Consider the following 14016-nt stretch of genomic DNA (forward strand, 5'->3'; position numbering starts at 1 on the left):
CTGGACAAATTGACATCTCTGTCGCAGGGACTATCACCCTCAAAACACACTATAGAAATATGTCAACCATGACGTTGCTCCTTTTCTCATTTGGACTATTTAGTGTGTAACAGCTACATGTTCAAACAAGTCATTTGGCCAATGTTAACCCTTAGGAATAGGATGACTGAACATGTTTGCTTCGAAACACCATCTTGATACTGTATCACATCTGTGCCTCCATTAGTTAGTGCTGAGGATACTTTCGCATTTTTGCCTTATTTGGTCATCACTAAGAAAATATTGACGTTCAGCATGTATCATCAATATATTATTATTATAGAAAATTTATATAGCAATCTCATCTCCCTGGGGAATAGACAACTCTTGCTGCCACTAGGCGCACCGAGTTACTGTGGCTTTCCCATCCTAAGGAGGTACCCATTCACAGCTGGGTGGACTGAGACACATAGTCACAGTACTTTGTCTATGTTCACTGCACGTTGTTGTACCCGCAACTAGGTGTTTGCACGTATTCATGTGGCCACCATCTGGTCATATACAAACGGATTCGTGGGTTCTTTTAAGTGCACAGGGCTGTGTACTGTACACTAGAAGTTGTGACAACACGGAAAGAATCTGCACAAAGTTGACTCTAAGGTTTTCACACCCGGTCACAGGTGGGCTCGATCCCGGCACCTCAACCTTGCTGAATCACTAGCCTGGCGCCTTAGCCAGTTCGCCCACCGCACCCCCTTTTTACCCTTATTTTCGGTAAGATAAATACTCGATTAAGCATATTAATTTCGTTTTCTTAGAATGCAATTTTTAAACATTTTGTCTTCATTGGTCATGATGAATCTAAATACTGATTTGATCAACAGTATCATAATATATTGTTCTTTGGGCCATTATCTGTCAAATATGTGAAAAGCAATGTGAACATATATGAAAACGTGGTTCGAGAATGTACATGCAGGGTGAAGTATGTCAGGGAAAACGTGGCCAGATAACTTCAGTTCAATATGTAGACCTTGCCATCTGCTACATGCCGAATACACGACATTGGAACGAAGGAACATCATACTGATGACAAAATATTCGGGAGTGAAAACTGTGAACATTTTACAGTTCAAATAATCTTAATTTATTTTCAAATAAAGCTGAAAATACAATTACCTCGTACTATTTACATACTTGTATATTCTTCATCAGGATCTCATGCTTGTCGTAAAAAGGCAATTGGCAGAATCGGACGAGCTGGCTCAGTGACATGGCTCATGCACGTCATCGTTTTACGGTTGTGTAGATTCATGCTTGTGCGTGTGTTTTCATATTTCAGTGTTACATATTGGCTGCTATATTTATTTAAAAATGGGCAGGAAAGAAGAGGTAACATTATTTACAATATTCTCTGTCCGACTGGTTCTTGGACAATATGTCCATGACGAGTTAAATGACAGTTTAGTGAGTAAAGTTTTTTGGAAGCTATTGCATCATACACTCACCTTGTCGTATCCTCGGTATTTAAAACAGTGAATCTTGAACATCAGTTTAATTTCGGAGTCGTACAACAAACTCTTGTTTTGTCGGACAGTTCTTAGACCGGTGAAGATTCGTGTTAGAATTGGCCTTCAGTAAGCAATGCTTACCGTAAGAGGCAACAAACGGGCGACACATTTCATCGTATCCCAATATTGTCGCGTCCCCAGACTTAATTATTTACAGACTGTTGCCATATAGCTTGATTATTGCTCAGTGGGGCGTTAAACAACAAACAAACAAATCTTAAAATTAAGGAAACATTATTGTTTTACATCACAGTGTCAGCATCGGTTTGCAGGCACAAAGCATTGACCGTAACCCAGAGAACTCTGGATTTCGAATCTAAGATCACAGGACGATTACATTGCTGAAGGATAAAACCTTGCAGAGGCAATTTGACAACGCTCCACTGAAAATAACTGATTCCATTTACAATCAGTAGCGTTACTGTGTTGAGAACACAGGAAGGGCAAACTACTCCATCGCGGTGTGAAGACCTGCAACAGGCAAACCATCTGAACCCTAGTGTCTTTTCTTTATTGAACAGCATATGTGGCATATATAAGATTACTTCTACATAGGATGAATGCAAAGTATAATTATTTTAAGATAATGTGAATAGCATTGGTTTGCTTACGACCAAATGGAATCAACTGAATTTGTCGGTATGAATCATTGAGTGCGTGAGACAGCATAAATCAGCGAATCCTTGAACAGAACACTGCCTGTAAGTCTTTATCTTGATGAAACCGACTGTTGGGAGGTCATTAAAAATTAACCCCATAAAGTTAGTTTCAGATAAGAATTAAATGGAACACCGTTGTGTCACGTGATTCTAACTTGTTTGACTATACACGAACGTTCGTGAAACTAATCTTTCTTCTTGCCAGTTGGCTAAAGGGTACTACTGCAGACACAATGTATTCTTTGTTTGTTCTTTGCATGTTGGTCGTTGCTGCAACGGCGCAGACAACAGCAAAAAGTACTCTAACCATCATCGACTACCTTACAGCTCGGCGCAACACCAACCTTGTTAATCTTATTCAGCAAGCAGGGCTCACAGACACCCTTAAGGGATCCGGTAAGAAATAGTATGAACACGTCACAATTCTGGAATTCTGGAGGCATGTGTCGGAAACTCTTTGCACCGTGGCCAGTTTCTGTCAAAGAAATTTGAAAATTAAACTTGCTGTTTCCTTCTATATATCTTGAGGGTGAAAATACATATTTTTTCGAAAACTCACAATTTATACTATGTCGTCCATGGACAGAACCAAAGGGGAGAATACTTTTCCTTGCTTAACTTATGCTCTTTAGTTTGCAATTACATGGAATTGTATCTTCACGTATCATGACACATGATTCAACTTAGTTAAACTTAATGCATCTAATCTATAGCTTTATGAAAATATCTCGCCCGGTGATTTTCGAAAAAAAAAAAAAAATATGTCATCCTTAGTATATATCCATGATAATAGCATGTTAATTTCAGTAAAATTTGGTTGCTTTGTCAGCAACTGATCCTAGTGCAGAGACCCGTGAAGGTCCGGGTTAGAATGAACCTTCAGTAACCCATGCTTGTCGTAAGAGGCGACTAACGGGATCGGGTGGTCAGGCTCGCTGACTTGGTTGACACATGTCATCGGTTCCCAATTGCTCAGCTCTAGAATTAAATGGTTTCATGCATCATCTGAATAAGTAATTCGATTGTTTGTAGGCTTTATTCCAACAAACATAGAAACACAATATTTAGAAAATATCAATTTTTTTCTAAAGCTACTGTAAAATTATTGTTGATGAACCTTTCACAATGAGAGTTAAAACAATATTTAATTCCATGAAGGTGGTATCGGGAAACAGTTTTGTAACAACTTCTACATTTTATGAAGAGACCAATAATATTTTGCTTTTATCGTAATGACTTGCTTGAAATCTTGTTAAGCCTATTCATAACATTGCCCGTGCGGATGTAACAGAATGCTTTCAACCATATCGATTCAAGTTTAAACATACTCTAATTCCTTATTTGAATTTCTGTATAAAGTTATAATGATTTTTATATTGGTCTTTGTTTTCATATTGTTTGTCATGCTGAAAATCCTTCTTTGAAGACCACTTTTGTAAAAGCAGGATATTGACACAAATGAGAATAACACTATTCAACTACGTTCACAACTTGACAAACATGCTAAAAATACTATACCACGCAATTCGTCACATGAACGCAATCTGTATGGCCGATTTGTACTGTCCCCCAAGATATGTTTTGGAATTTTGCTGAAGAAGGTGTAAGGCCATATTCACCTATTCCTACACACTGGTTGGGCATTTCATCTACATTGACTGTTCAGAGGACCGCTTACTTGTTTGTCCCTTCCGATACCTGCCCTAGATTGCGTAAAACATTTACTCACTTTTACACAATAATACAATATCTCATATCATATTTTTATGCCACTCTTCACAGGACCATACACTCTGTTTGCGCCCCCCGAGAGCGACCTAGCCAATTTGGACACAAGCGACAAGACAAAACTGGCAGCCCTTCTCAAATACCACGTTGCTAATGGTCAGTACAAACGAGCGGACTTTTACAATGAGATGAGTCTGACTACTCTCCAGCCCAGCTCGGAGCTCAGAGTCAACGTGTATCTCGCTAAAGGGGTAAGATAAAAATGTTCCAAAATAGGTACCTGTATTGGGGATCAATCATTAAAAAAATCTGGGAGAGGGGCAGGGACAAGATGGAGTTAGGGGAGGTGAGGCTGGGGTTGTGACTCGGAATATGAAGTTGTCAAACCAAGTGGCCAACCTTGATCATGTAGCTCAGTGTTGTCTATGTCCATCTTTTTCGACCTCTTCATGAACTGATTTGAATATACTGCTAAATCTGCATACAATTGATAAACAATACATGAACACTGCATTCTTTTCCTCCAAATCAACATGGAATCTATGATATTTACAAATGTATATAAGAAAATCAGCAAAACTCCTGGAAAGAAAGAGTAAAACGGGCACAGGACCTCTCTCCATACTTAAGAATTCATTGATATCTTAAAATGCATATTCTGTACAACGTTATCTGTCCACACATAAGAAAACTTTTACAATTATGAATTAATATTGGTTCCAGAGAAAATTGTCAAAGGAATGTAAAATAATACTGTAGACATTGTTACGATTTTGACTGTCATATCATACTTCATTGCAAAACATATGTTTTGCTAGTCATTGTCAAACTGGATGTAAATCTAGAACAGTTTGATGATGATTATTTTATGCTGTCATCTGCCTGTCTTTTCTGATGATGATGACTACAATTCATTGGAATATAATAATTTAAACTTTTGCTTCTTTACCTGGAAAATAATATCATTCCTGGTGTACCATTAACAGTTTCTCAGTACAAAGGTGTTATGCCTACGGTGACGAATGTTATGTTACTTACTTCTACAATACTTAAACATATACGTGAAGTCAATGTATTTTAGATAGCTTTTGTGGTTTGTATTATCTATGGATATAAACTGAGGGAAACAAATAAGGGAACGCCACCTCACAGCAGTGTTCCTTCTCAGATTTCCTCCCACAACGCTATTCAAAGCTGCTTGAAAATATTAAAAGAACACTTGAATTTTCCTGTCTTCCTTATTTGTTTCTCTCAGTATATTTCTGAAGGAATAGATACTTCATTTCGTCATTCACTGTATCAAATCAGATATGTGTTCGTTGTTGTGACTCATATTTCAATACCGTCATCTGATTCAGATCATGACCGTGGAGGTCACCGTTACCATTGCTTTTAATAACGTCATCTGATTCAAATTAGATGCCGTGGAGGTCACCGTCAACATTGTACTTAATAACGTCATCTGATTCAGATCAGATGCCGTGGAGGTTACCGTCACCATTGCCCTTAATATCGTCATCTGATTCATATCATTACCGTGGAGGTCACCATCAACATTGCTCTTAATAACGTCATCTGATTGAGATTAGATGCCGTGGAGGTCACCGTCACCATTGCTCTTAATAACGTCATCTGATTCATATCATTACCGTGGAGGTCACCGTCACCATTGCTCTTAATAACGTCATCTCATTGAGATTAGATGCTGTGGAGGTCACCGTCAACATTGCATTTAATAACGTCATCTGATTCAGATCAGATGCCGTGGAGGTCACCGTCACCATTGCCCTTAATAACGTCATTTGTTTGAGATTAGATGCCGTGGAGGTCACCGTTGCCATTGCTCTTAATATCGTCATCTGATTCAGATCATTACCGTGGAGGGTCAGACCATGCAGTCATCTGATGCGGTTATGAGTAATGGAATAGTTCACTTCATCAAAGGCGTGATGACGCCACCCACGGGAACTGTGTTAGACGTTGTCTCAAAAGAAGCAAATCTCACCACGCTCGCCTCAGTTATCAAGAGTGCCTCTTTGGAGAACTTCTTTCAAGGTGAATATCTTCGGATCAGCGTCCGCAAAACATTTCCCTATAGGGTGCCTTAAGCTGTTTTGCCAGGATTTCACCGAGGTGTGCTGACGTATCTTTGGAAAGAAACGTTGTAAACGTCTTTAAGGTTTAAACCCACGGGTACGGATATGATGTAAAGTTTATTTATAATCACAAAAGGCAAATTACAGAATCAACATGGTATGATCGTTGCAAGTAACATGTTCCACATTTAGGGAGAGGAATTTGCTGTGAGAACAAAATATGTTTAGACGAGGCTATTTTCAAAAGGCTGAAATAATTGATACAAAAGATACAGATATACATACGTCTCCATGATTAGGGCCATCTTTAGAGCCAAGCGTGATTTCACTGTACTCATCATTTACTCTACACCGTGTGTTTTGCAGATCAAAAGCCCATTACCCTCTTTGCCCCAACTGACGCAGCCTTTAACAAACTCGGAAGTGCAACTGTACAAGCGCTTGTCGCCGACCCTGCACTTTTGAAAAGTAAGTCTCTCCTGTTAGCCTTAGTAAAAAAGTCTATATAGTAGCTATTATCTAGATGACTGTGCCTTTTTTAAAGAAGTATAATGAAAATCGATATTATATGTTGTTCATGCATACACAGTGCATATTTTAAATGTTACATTTTTGTGTTGCTGGCATTGATTATATTTTGCCAGAGAAATAATTTTAGAAATTAATCGTTACGAGAATAGCAATAAATAACTGAATCTTAAGAACAGTGTTTTGTCTAAAGCATTTTGACTAATGCGTTGTGTTCATTTATATACTCTTAAAAGAGTAGGTGGTCCTAAAAAACAAACGTTAAGTGATTTTACACCGCTTTTAGCAATATTCCAACAATATCACGGCAGGGAACACCACAAATGAGGTTCATACATTGTACCCATGGGGGAAATCGAGCCCAGGTCTTCGGCCTGACGAGCGAACGCTTTAACCACTCGGCTACCCCACCGCCCCGATAAGCCACAGAACATAGATAAAACTCGAAAAACATCCTATACAAGAGCGTTTACATCTGTAAAATTTAACAGTAAACCAAGGCCGATGGTTTGGCCGATGTGGTTGCACCACACGCGTGTGTAGCGTGTAGATTTTGACACTCTCTGTCAAGGTCGATTAATCTTTGTGAGCCATTATTGCTTTCGATCATATACAATCCTGATTTAGTTGATGACTTTCAGGCTTTGTGTATAAAGTAGCGACGTGGTTTCAGCAACTCTCGGAGTGTCTACGGGCAATTGGCATGATGAAAACTGTCAGTTGTCAGCGGGCGGTTGCCAAGAGTCTGTGATAACCAGACAATGGACAATGGAAGTGATGACGTTCGACCCCGTGCAGGTCAACGCAAGAGTACAGGATTGATTGATCCGAAGATATTTATCGATCTATCGAAATTCAGCTCATCTCCATGCTGGACACACACACGTTGTTATGCCCTTCACACATTATCGTCATATTGCCATTAAACATCAATGGTGTTTTGATATTTATGATATTATTCATGCTGTAGATTAATGTATGACGCTGTGTTCAGGTGTTCTGCAGTACCACGTGGTCCCAGGGACACTGTACAGGGCGTCTTATCACTCCTCCTACCTGCACACCTTTGAGGAGGCCGACCGGATCAGGCTAAGTCAATTCCTCTTCTGTGAGTAGTACGTGGACGTGTGTAGGAAACTCGCCACTGACTGTTGAGGTGTTGGGTCCAATAGGGATATACATGTGTTTGTGTGTGTGTGATCTCCTCACTTTGAGGTCATCTGATGCGATAGAGATCTATTCTATCCTGAGTGCCGTTGTACAAAGCGTTTTTAGCACTAAGTGATCGTAACTCCCATACCTTAACATAGGCTTACGACTGTCGTAGCTCTAAGGTTCTTTTGTGCGCCCTGGGCCTCGTTGCACAAAGCGATCGCAACGCAACGACAGTCGTAGCCCACTGTTCACTGTTCAAATATGGGAGTTACAGATTACCTTATTTGTGTTACCATTACCTTAGCGCAACGATATATTTGGTTAATGTCCTTGGTGTTCTCCTCACCGTTGAGGTGTCTGAACAGATAGGGCTCTATACATTCCTTGTTTATTTGTGTTACTGTCTGAAGTGATCACCTCGCCTTGGAGGTGTATACACATATAGAGCTCTATACATTCCTTGTTTATTTGTGTTACTGTCTGAAGTGATCTCCTCGCCTTGGAAGTGTCTAAACAGATTCGGCTTAAAACAGTCCTTGTGTATTTGTGTTACTGTCTGAAGTGATCTCCTCGCATTGGAGGTGTCTAAACAGATAGGGTTCTATACATTCTTGTTTATTTGTGTTACTGTCTGAAGTGATCTCCTCGCCTTGGAGGTGTCGAAACAGATACTGATTTAAACATTCCTTGTTTATTTGTGTTACTGTCTGTAGTGTCTGAGGTGTCTGGTCAGATAGGGCTCTATACGTTCCTTGTTTATTTGTGTTACTGTCTGAAGTGATCTCCTCGCCTCGGAGGTGTATAAACAGATAGGGCTCTATACGTTCCTTGTTTATTTGTGTTACTGTCTGAAGTGATCTCCTCGCCTCGGAGGTGTATAAACAGATAGGGCTGTATACATTCCTTGTTTATTTGTGTTACTGTCTGAAGTGATCTCCTCGCCTTGGAGGTGTATATACAGATAGGGCTCTATACATTCCTTGTTTATTTGTGTTACGATTAACTTAGCGCAACGATAGCTTTGCTCAATGAATCGTGGTCAGTTTTGGTTACTGTCCTTGGTGTTCTCCTCACCGTTGAGGTGTCTGAACAGATAGGGCTCTATACATTCCTTGTTTATTTGTGTTACAGTCTGAAGTGATCTCCTCGCCTTGGAGGTGTATAAACAGAATACTGCTTTAAACATTCCTTGTTTATTTGTGTTACTCTCTGTAGTATCTGAGGTGTCTGGTCAGATAGTGCTTTACGTTAAAAGGAGAAACTACAGGAACTCATATACTAGTAAATGTCTGGCAAGGGAAGTGAATTATTTATGTGTCAAGAATATTTTGGAATAAATCAACTTCCTATGTATGCATTGTGAGTCAACAATCACGTGGCCTCGGTGAACACGTTGAAGTCGTGGTGTGCCACGAGTTACCATTATTATGACTCGTTAAAGAGAAGACGCTAGAGCTGAGCTCTATTTGGACGTCAACGTTACCCAGCATGTACGTTTTGTGGGTGGGTCCATACAAGTTTGGCAATGATTTGCCGAACTGCGCTCCAATTTGTCCATGACAGAGTCACAGTCAATATTATCCCGGCAAAACATCTTAGCCAAAACATATGGTGCACGACTATTGGTCAAGGTTTCAGTATTTTATGCATTATCGTGAAATCCTTGTGCCCCACTCCCTCCAACAGCACTTAATTCGAACACATTTTGAAGTGTGAGACCAGATATGATGAAATAAACGGATAAGTATTGATTGTATATTTCATGAAAATCACATCAGAAGTGTTCCCCTCGCTTTTTTCAAAAGATCTATAACAGAAACACACGCCTTTCCATATTATCATGCATGGGCGTGAACAGTTCGAACACTTTTTGAAGTGTTCGACCAGATTTCGTGAAATACATGCATGCGTTCTAATCATAATGAGACTGTACGAAACACGCAGGTCCCCTTTTAAGTATTATGATGAAGTCAGAAGTGATCTCTCAATATCTATAAAAGATAAAGGTACTGTGTCAATAGGGTATCCGATAGCTTTGAGACTGATTGTGTAGAGACTGATTGTGTACATATTGATTGTGTAGATAGTGATTGTGTAGAGACTGATTGTGTAGATACTGATTATGTAGAGACTGATTGTGTAGAGACTGTTGTAGAGACTGATTGTGTAGAGACTGATTGTGTAGATATTGATTGTGTAGAGACTGATTGTGTAGAGACTGATTGTGTAGAGACTGATTGTGTAGATATTGATTGTGTAGAGACTGATTGTGTAGAGACTGATTGTGTAGATACTGATTGTGTAGATATTGATTGTGTAGATACTGATTGTGTAGAGACTGATTGTGTAGATATTGATTGTGTAGAGGCTGATTGTGTAGATACTGATTGTGTAGATACTGATTGTGTAGAGACTGATTGTGTAGATATTGATTGTGTAGAGGCTGATTGTGTAGAGGCTGATTGTGTAGTTATAAAACCCATGATCATTTAATAAAAAGACGAAACTGGCTAAAAAAAAGCTGTCAGGTACTGAGGTAAAGTATTGTCTTAAACGAATGACAATGAAATGATATGTAGTTAGTGAGTATGGTAATATTTCCAGCAACATCAATGCGGGGGACACCAGAAAGAGGCTTCACACACTGTACACATGTAGGGAATGGAATCCGGGCATTCGGCGTGACGAGCGAACGCTTTAACCGCTAGGCTACCCCACCGTCCCGATTGATATGTACAGTATTTAGAGCGAATATTGTCCGTCACATTACACGCCCCAATGCATTATACAAAGGGTAGAGACTGTGAAATCGTGGTGTGAAACAATATGCTGCTTGTACTGACTTCATCCTGTCTTTGACACTGTAGTTAGCTACGAGGCCGACAATGGCAGCATGGTGGGCAACGAACTGAGTGCTACAAATGGAGTTGTCCAGGTCATTGATGAAGTCCTCATCCCAAGCTCATTGTCTGGCCAGGTGAAGGCTTTGACTGCCGGAACAACGACTGCAGTTTGAAGACGTCAGCTTGAATTCCCATGTAATTTTGATTGAATAAAATCATGCATCATATATTTTTGGTGTGTAGTTGTCTTTTAAAGCATTCTTTCGAAATCCGTAGTTGTTATACTACAAAAATGAAAGTATTTTGATAACAGAGTATGGTTGACTTAGTGGTCTATGATACATCACTTCAGTGTGATGACTGTTAGCCATTGCTGCTGGTAGAACAGTCCTCATGATTGATCTGTCAAACTGAAAGGACTGAACACATCTCCCCAGCCTTGAAAACTCTACACTGGCTTCCAATTCGCTTCAGACTCGAGTACAAAATCCTGCTCCTTGTTTTCAAGTGCTGAAATGGTCTAGGTCCAAAATACCTCTCGGATCTCCTGACACCATATCACCCAACTAGATCACTCCGGGACCAGTCTCACCTTGAAATACCACAAACTAGAACTAAGTCATAATGGGACAGGTCTTTCTCTAAAACAGGAACCCTCCTCTGGAACAATCTTCCAGCCATCCTTTGTTCCGAAATCTAACTGTCCTGTTTTAAAAGTGATTTCAAGACGCACCTATTCACCTCTTAACATTAATAAAGTTGATTCAGAGAGCGCTTTTGAGCAATGACATTGATAAAAGGTGTTTATAAATGTTTGCATGTCTATATGTCTGTCTGTCTGTCTGTCTTCCTGTCTGGATATATACTTCCATCAAAAGTTAGACTCACTAGTATAAATATAGCACTTACTTCAGGCAACTGTTCTAAACTAAATTTGGCAAAATATTCCATACTGTTTAAAGGTACTGTTTACACATGAACTGATGTACTGTAAAACAAATTCGTAACGTTGAAAAGATTATTATCATGAGTTCAATAAATGATAAAAATCAGTGAAAATTGGCGAATTCTTAACAAAACTTTACACCAAAACGCAGTTGTTCACATGGACGATATTTCCACATGTGTTTCAGCAATTTGATGCATGATCCTCGTACAATTCATCTATATAAGGGTTGCAGTTGGTTCCCCAAAATTAGTGTAGAAATTAAGCTTCGATGTAACCATATATATATGCATGAAGATATAGTGAGTGTTTTAAGTGCGTCTGACCTTCGGATGGGAAGTATATGTAAGTATGGATGGGCGTTTATCAGTTGGGGTGTCACTGTAGGTCTGTATGTCCAGTATGTGTGTACTGTGTAGATGGGTTAAAGCCATCAAATGGGTGTTTGGGTTGAGTAAAGAAACTGAGTAAAAATGTGTGGGTACAAATATTGGTTGGTTAAGGTATGGACCTAACGAGGGTGTCACATGCTGTCCGTTGTCGTCGTCTATGGAGTCACTGTTTAAGCTCACATCAGCGTGAATTATTTCGATTCATAAGGACACTAGCAGGGGCGCGATGGGCGGGCGATCTAAGGCGCCATGCTAGTTATCCAGCGAGTTTAAGGTGCCGGGATCGAGCCCACCTGTGACCGGGTGTAAAACCTTGTAGTCAACTTTGTGTACATGCTCTCTCAGTGTTGTCACACCCCCTAGTGTACAGTACACAACCCTGTGCGCACAAAATGTCCAAAACTGTACAGGTGTTCAGTCATAAATATTAGATAGATAAATAAAAACAGAATGCCTTTTTCGCCAACATGTTTCGTTGTTTACTCTTCGGGGAGTTCGTAGCAGTTACGTACAATAACTAATAACTGCTACAATCTCCCTGATAAATAAATAAGAATCTTCAGAATGAGAACATTACAGTGCTCCTGTGGGATGACGTCAACCAGCGCCCCAGACGTAAGATCAACTGTCGCAGGCATTTCAATTGCCAGAATTCCACAAGGTCGAATTCAAAGACTTATTCAGTCCATGGTGGTCAAAACAGATATTGAAGACAACGCCCAACTGGGGACGGACGCCTTCACTTATTGAACTGTTTATAAGCTATACAGTCAAATCCCGATTAGTCGAATCGCTGGGGACCAAGTAATAAATTCGACTTATCCATGTATTCGAGACATAGGTATGTCTATGAGGGCAGAAAAAAAGATGATCCAGTCCTAATTCCTCCGCCTAAGCATTTGCTTATCTAATGATTTCCCTATCACTAATAGGGGCACCTTATCAGTTCCAGTCTGATTAGCACAGACAGTGATTTCCGTAAAATCACTAATCTGCCTTTTGAACTCACCCGTCAATGGCGGAAAGGTGTGAGCCGCGCTGGTTTGTTAACTGGATCAGTTTGCTACACCAGTCAACTTCTCATTGACTGACTTCGGCTTATGTATACAAGATTGCTGTTGTTTGAATCTCATGGGACCAAATTTCCTTTTCGAGTCATCGTGTGTATTTATGAGATGACTTCGTGTAACCGGAAATCAAATGATGACAACTATAACAGGGAATGGTCGGGACTGACAGGTACTTCGAGTAATGCATAATATTCGGGACACCGGCATTCGACTCATCGGGATTTGACTGTACTTGTTTACAGACATTGGCTCTTTTTATACTGTGAACCTTGCCTACAGCTGATCCAGAATTAAATGTTTTATCTCGCACAGAAGGGATTTGAGTACATATACAATGGAAATACAGCACGTGTTTAAAAGTATGATATATTCTGACATTAAGTGCAAAACTTACATTTGCCACTGCAAAACGTGAACAAAACGACAAAACATGACATGAAATGAACAGTCAGCTGATTCTACCGCCTCGCTGCGAACGACCATCTGGTGATTCATTATTGCATCATAAGCAATCAAACATAGGCATCCCCGATATATCATGGAATCATTTAACACATATACTGAGGGAAACAAATAAGGATCACATGAAAGCACAAGTGTTCCTTTATTTTTTTCCAGGTTTCTTCACACTTGTGAGATACTAAGCTTGTGAATAAACCTGGGACAAAAATAAAGGAACACTTGCACTTTCATGTGATCCCTTATTTTTTCCCCTAAGTATATTTCAGGACATAACACTCGCTTTTCATTTAAGGGAAAAGATGTACTGTCCATGCACCCGCGCGAACGTTACCGGTGAAGGCTATACTGGTTAACTGTCTCTAAGTCAAATGGTAACACATACCGCTGGCATCGCGCATAAGACATGCGCTGCCAGTTAAAGGTTGGACAGTCAAGATCAGCGCACTCAGCGGATTGGTCAAGGGAAGATAATTTGAAAGATATCGCCTATTATCCTGTTTCTTCACCAGAAACCATTTTATTTATTATATGTTCTCTGGTTTTAAGTATGGTAAAAACAGATTAAAGCAGCACGTTGATTTAAAGGC

At 39.8% G+C, this 14016-nt stretch overlaps 1 protein-coding gene across 2 annotated transcripts; it reads left to right on the forward strand.

Moving 5' to 3' along the window:
- The first annotated feature begins 2382 nt into the window (after positions 1-2382).
- On the forward strand, positions 2383-10786 carry LOC124263528 (transforming growth factor-beta-induced protein ig-h3-like). 2 transcript variants are annotated; one of them, XM_046698189.1, is made up of 7 exons: positions 2383-2605; positions 3992-4188; positions 5296-5310; positions 5806-5992; positions 6400-6501; positions 7556-7669; positions 10584-10786. In XM_046698189.1, the coding sequence occupies exons 1-7, from the start codon at positions 2443-2445 to the stop codon at positions 10730-10732; spliced, it is 927 nt and encodes a 308-aa protein (XP_046554145.1). In that variant the 5' UTR covers positions 2383-2442; the 3' UTR covers positions 10733-10786. The 2 variants fall into 2 exon arrangements, with proteins under 2 accessions (XP_046554145.1, XP_046554146.1); XM_046698190.1 differs by lacking the exon at positions 5296-5310.
- The last annotated feature ends 3230 nt before the right edge of the window (positions 10787-14016 follow it).

Source organism: Haliotis rubra, unplaced genomic scaffold, assembly GCF_003918875.1.
Source record: "Haliotis rubra isolate DU_JTF1 unplaced genomic scaffold, ASM391887v1 Scf888, whole genome shotgun sequence".
In the NCBI taxonomy this organism is placed as follows: domain Eukaryota; kingdom Metazoa; phylum Mollusca; class Gastropoda; order Lepetellida; family Haliotidae; genus Haliotis; species Haliotis rubra.

Coding starts and splice junctions, on each gene's coding strand:
- LOC124263528 (XM_046698189.1), top strand. CDS start 2,443: ATGTATTCTTTGTTTGTTCTTTGCATGTTGGTCGTTGCTGCAACGGCG. Junction 6,502..7,555: donor CGACCCTGCACTTTTGAAAA/GTAAGTCTCTCC, acceptor CGCTGTGTTCAG/GTGTTCTGCAGTACCACGTG. Junction 7,670..10,583: donor GCTAAGTCAATTCCTCTTCT/GTGAGTAGTACG, acceptor TTGACACTGTAG/TTAGCTACGAGGCCGACAAT.